Source organism: Anarrhichthys ocellatus, unplaced genomic scaffold, assembly GCF_004355925.1.
Source record: "Anarrhichthys ocellatus isolate YVR2014 unplaced genomic scaffold, GSC_Weel_1.0 scaffold19, whole genome shotgun sequence".
NCBI classification, from domain to species: domain Eukaryota; kingdom Metazoa; phylum Chordata; class Actinopteri; order Perciformes; family Anarhichadidae; genus Anarrhichthys; species Anarrhichthys ocellatus.
In genome coordinates this window covers 5,774,558-5,780,249 of record NW_022280049.1, presented here as the reverse complement: position 1 = coordinate 5,780,249, position 5,692 = coordinate 5,774,558, and the positions used below count along the sequence as shown (strand labels likewise).

The following is a 5,692-nucleotide window of genomic DNA, read 5'->3' as shown; positions in this document are numbered from 1 at the left end:
GTGTGTGTGTGTGTGTGTGTGTGTGTGTGTGTGTGTGCGTGTGTGTGTGTGTGTGTGTGTGTGTGTGTGTGTGTGTGTGAGAGAGAGAGAGAAAGAGAAAGCTAAACACATAACACAGTTATATGGGAGTTGTAATAAACTCTCTTTGTCGTCCTCCCTCCCTCCCTCCAGGGCAGCAGCATGTCTGAAACTAAATCCAATCAGCGGTTCCACAGTCTGAACGCTGAGCAGGTGGAGGTCCTCCACCAGGTTTTATCAGAGGCGGTCCCAATCCACGGCCGCGGGAACTTCCCCACGTTGGAGCTGCGTCCGCGAGACATCATCATAGCCGTGCGGGCCAGGCTGCAGCAGCAGGGGATCGCGGTGAGAGACATCCGTCTGAACGGCTCCACGGCCAGCCACGTCCTCGTCCGAGACAACGGAACGAGCTACAAGGACCTGGACATCATCTTTGGAGTGGAGCTGCCCAGTCAGGAGGAGTTCCAGGTATGACCACTGTACTGCTGGGTTAGGACGAATGAAACAGGTCGATGTAATAAGAGCAGAGCAGATCAGTTCAATCACCTTCATTAACCAGCATTCATCCTGCTGTTGAGCAGGATGAATCTACTCTACTACCTCTAGGGTGTGTTGCTTTATTGATAATGATGTTATTGTATTCTTAATCAAACTTTAATTGTAGAACATTATACCATTAGGATGAATCAATAGCACTGGCTACAATATTTTTTAGCTGCATTATACAGAAACAGTTCAATGATTCGAGGAAGAATTGCACTCAGGTTGCAGTCATTAGTTGTAGCTGTCATGTTGTTGACCTTTCCTCCTCACAGGTGATCAAGGAGTCAGTGCTGGGCTGCTTGCTGGATTGCCTACCTGCTGGGGTCAACAGGGAGCGGATCAGCAGCTCCACGATGAAGGAGGCCTACGTCCAGAAGATGGTCAAGGTCTTCAACGAGCACGACCGCTGGAGCCTCATCTCCCTCTCAAACAACAGTGGCAAAAACCTGGAGCTCAAATTTGTGAGCAAGCTGAGGCGGCAGTTTGAGTTCAGCGTCGACTCCTTCCAGATCATTCTGGATCGTCTCCTGGAGTCCTACATGCAGCAGGAGTCACAGCACAAACATAGCACTGTTGATCTTAAGGGCCAGCCGGCAGAGAATCAGAATAAAGACTCTCCCTCTCTGATCAAACAGGCCACTGCTCCAGAAACAGAGAAGTCCTCTGGTAGAGACTCGTCCAGCAAAGAGGGGGCACATATCAGCCAGACACATCAAAGAGATGAGGTGCACGAAAAGGAGTCCCAGACAGAACTCTCACAAGAAACTGAACATTCAAACCAGACAAAACACTCCGAAGTTGAAAAAGACAACCAAGCGAAAACACCAGTGGAACTGGAAGAAACGGCAGAACACAAAGAAACCTTCAGTGAGACAGACTTCTCTGACCAGACACCTCCAAACCTTTTGTCAGAAGAGAGAGAAACCTCTGAGAAAGCTGAACCACCAAGTCAGATCGAGCTCAGACATGAGCCGGAGCTCTCAGACGAGACCGAAGGCTCGACAAAGGTAGAACAGTCGGACCAAACCCAGCCCGACGATGACCAACAGACGGCACATTCAGATCACAAACCACTCTCTGTCAAGAAAGAACAATCCAACCACACGAAATCCCCCGATGAACAGGAAGTACTCACAGAGCAGACGGGGCAGTCCGAACCGCCAGGAACCTCAAACGAAACTCAGACGGAGTCTCTGAACCTGCCAGAAGAGTGTCACAGTGCAGACTCCTCCGAGTGTTTCAGTGAGGATCAGAGGAGTGATGAGGAAGATAAAACGCAACATGTGACTGCTGCAGACTCTAGCACATCCTCAAAGAAAGAGACACAGTTGGCAGATGAAAGAAAAGTAGAAACAGACATCGGCGAGCGAGCAGAGAGGAAAAATGACACAGAAAGAAGTGAGATGACAGAAGAGATTTTGGCATCAGAAGCAGAAAATGTAGAAGACACACAGGGTATCGATTGTTCCTGCTCCACCTCTTCCATGTCGCTTACACTTTACAACACTGAGCCCGCTGGCACACAAGATACACTGGAGACTCACGGCACATCATACGCAGATGAAACCCCTAGCGCACTTGATGCCGTCAGCCCTCCAGATACTCAGGATATTCTACCTGCACCACCCGGCCTTGTTTCTGACAAAAAAACCTCCTCCTCCTGTAAGGCCTCAGAGAGACTATCTAGCATGGTGGTGCTCAAACACTCCTCTCCCAAACCCCCTCGGAGGATGTGTAGGAAGGTAAGCCCCAATCCCAGTCCAGTCTCTGAAAGCGAACCTGTCCTAGAGCCTTGTCTAGATCCAAACCCCTGCCCGAGCCCTGAACCTGAGATAGATTTTGACCCAAAGCCAACAGCTCCCAGTTCAGACCCTATAACTGCCCCAACATTCAGTATCTCTGCAAAAACAAACCCTGGGTCTGAACCGACCCCTTCCTGTAACCTAGACCTTACCTCAGCTCCTGATCCAGCCCCTGATATGATCTCCACCTCTGCTGTGGATCCCGTGTCTGGTTTATCTCAAGAGCCTTCGTCCCCTCAGCTAATCACGGAGAGTTTGTGTGAGACAAGTCTTCAGAGCCTAAAAGAGACGCTGTCTACACATGTGGTTTGTCATGAGCAAAGCCAGCCCCCCCTTAGCGAAACCGTCCCTGCACCCAAACAATCAGAGCCTCTTGACTCTGCGGATGCGTTAGCTCCACGCACCGATGCGTCCGGCTCAAACACCCTAGTACCTGCACGTACCTCAGAAGTTGAGCTCAGTGACGAAGATGAGAACAGGGAACTGGGGAGGAACACGGTGGACTTGAATCAGCCAACCGGCAGCCCGCAAGAGACCACGCTTAGTTCACCCTCCTCTCCTCACCGTGCGAGCCCCCCTGTTTCCTGTCTATCCCCTCCTGTGCTGAGTCTCTCCCCTCCCTGCTTCACTCCCTCGCCCCCCAGCTTCAGCCCTCCCCAATGTCTGACCCCACCCCCTCACTGCCTCTCATCCACGCTGCTGAACACCGTCAGCCCTGCTACCAGTATTAGCTCTCCGCCCCTGAGTTTCAGCCCGACCTCATCCAGTCTCAGCTCACCTCCTTACCTCACCCCTCCTATGCTTAGCCTCAGCCCTACTCCGCTCTGCCTTAGCCCCCCTTCCCCGTGCCTCAGCCCTCCCCTCCTCTGCCTCACTCCGCCAGTGGAGTCAGAGGACCTTGTACCTCAGGTATCTTCAGACATGGAGCCTTTGATAGTGAACACAGACAGCGAGGAACATATTAAAGAGTCCTCCCCTCAGTCAGGAATTCCTCAAGTACAGTTGGAGGATAAAAAGGAGCAAGATCATATCTCTTCATTGCCTCAGGTTGCGGAGCCCGTCTCGTTTCCAATCACAATCCCGAGCTCCACCACACATGTGCTGCCTCACTCTCAGTCTGAAGGCCCAGGGGAATCGATCCCTCCAAAAGCCGACGAGGCATCCAGCTCTGTGCCTGAGAACAAAGAGGCCTCCAAGGTGACCGCAGTCATGCCTGAACAGAGCTTTGCTCCTCCGGCTTCTGGCTCGGTCCCTGCTGTCGAGGTCCTGGCAGAGAGCATGTATGGTGACTTTGAGGCAGCCATGGACCACCTGCGCTACCGGCTAATCGCCACCAGGAACCCCGAAGAGATCCGAGGTGGGGGCTTGCTGAAATACAGCAACCTGTTGGTCAGGGACTACCGACCAGCCAGCGAGACTCAGATAAAGACACTGGAGCGCTACATGTGCTCGCGCTTTTTCATCGATTTCCCTGACGTGCAGGAGCAGCAGAGGAAGATCCTGTCCTACTTGAAGAACCACTTTATCGGCGAGGAGAGAAGCAAGTACCAGTACCTGATGACGCTGCGTCGCGTGGTCGATGACAGCACCGTGTGTCTGATGGGACACGAGCGGCGTCAGACCCTGAACATGATCACGGTGCTGGCGCTGAAGGTTCTAGGAGAGCAGAACATTATCCCCAACACAGACCATGTGACCTGCTTCTACCAGCCAGCCCCGTACCTGGCTGATCCCAGTGCCCCCTATTTAGCAGAGCCCAGCTACTGCAGCTACTTCATCCCCCAAGGGGGATCAACTCTGCTTTACCAACCGTACCCCTTACACCTGCACACACAGACTGGACTGGTCTAAAACACACACGTAATCACGCAAAACACACAATCGAAGCAAAGGGAAGGTGCTTTTCACGAGGAAAGAGCTGGTGAATGGAAATATAATCCAGGGATAAACTGTTTGGTCTATAATAGACCTATGGGGGTGGGATTGAGTAGGTTTTTACAGTAAACTCCCCGAGTACTCTGTAAGGTTCTAATATGATTATATGTAATTATCTGGGCTTTGTGGGAAAATAATAATTCTTCTGATATTGTCAAAATTCCCGAAAATGCTTTATGCACTGCATGAGTCATATCCCTTTGGTCTCCACGGGAAACCAGCTGTGCTGATGATATTCTCTCACACACACACACACACACACACACATGAAACTCACACTTCCAGGTTCTTGAATTCTTGGACACTCTTTTCATGTTCTTACTGTGTTGTTCTTGGGTTTGTTCAGAATGTGGACCTTGCCTGTGGTTTATATTGTGCATGGATAAATTAGGACTGTTCTCTCACTGCCAAATACTGTGTGACTACTATGCTTCTTAAACAGTTTCATGTAACTTTGTTAATCCTTTACTGAAGGGGTGTATTCTGATAACAAAACAAAAAAAACGAAATACTGAGGGACAAGTCTACCAGTGTGTACTGTGCTTTCATCATAACACACGTACGCTCAACACATACAAACCCTGTATACTGTACGCACACAAAGTTAGACAATGCATGAGTAGCTAAATATATAGATCACATCCTCAAGTCAAAGCAAAGGCTTTTCATTTAATAAGAATCAATCTATTTTTGCAAGACTTTCCAAGATAATACTAAACAGACTGGTTAGCTCCTAGAAAAATGCCAACAACAATGCCTTTGCAATAGACTGTACAGCGTATTGATTACAGTATATCGTGTGCGGATACACTGCATTGTTTTCAGGTAAACTGTGTTAAGATGTAGTGATTGATTCTTTTCCCCTCGTGAAGTCCTTTCTGTAATCATGTGAAGTACTGTACCATCTAGTGTTGATTTATTTAATGCTGAAGTTTACTCTGTGGAGGTGGTCAGGTTACAACCATCTTTGGGTCATCTCCAAACATGGCAGACGCAGCTCTGTCTAAAACGAAGGGACTGCATTGAAACTGGTGGGACATCTTCTAATTCACGCCGTCGGAATCAACATACAAACAAGTTCAGATCCTCCTCAGACCTGTTTGAATCTAAGTGCAAAGACGCGCAACAGCAACTCTGACCAAAGATGGTTCGGTAGGGAAATCAAGTGCCTCAATGTGAGACATCATTGGCATGTCTTTATCTCACTGCACTGGGGGTGTTAATGGGGTGGGCCTGGGGCTGGGTCGGGTGTGTGTTCAGTTGTTGACCCCTGTTATTGCTGCCCGTTTTGATGTCTTATTTAATGTAGTCCTTTGTTGTAGTTTATTCATGTACGTTTTGATAAAATAAAGGGGAAACTCAACAAACCTTCAGAAATTGAATTATTTCCAAAG

At 49.3% G+C, this 5,692-nt stretch overlaps 1 protein-coding gene across 2 annotated transcripts in view; it reads left to right on the top strand.

Moving 5' to 3' along the window:
* Nucleotides 1-5,692, top strand: part of tent5d (terminal nucleotidyltransferase 5D) — an 8,621-nt gene extending 2,929 nt beyond the window's left edge. For both annotated transcript variants that reach the window (XM_031857593.1, XM_031857594.1), the window contains exons 2-3: nucleotides 172-486; nucleotides 834-5,692. In XM_031857593.1, coding sequence (XP_031713453.1) covers nucleotides 172-486; nucleotides 834-4,214 — 3,696 coding nt within the window. In that variant the 3' untranslated portion in view covers nucleotides 4,215-5,692. The remainder of the gene's footprint in view (nucleotides 1-171; nucleotides 487-833) is intronic.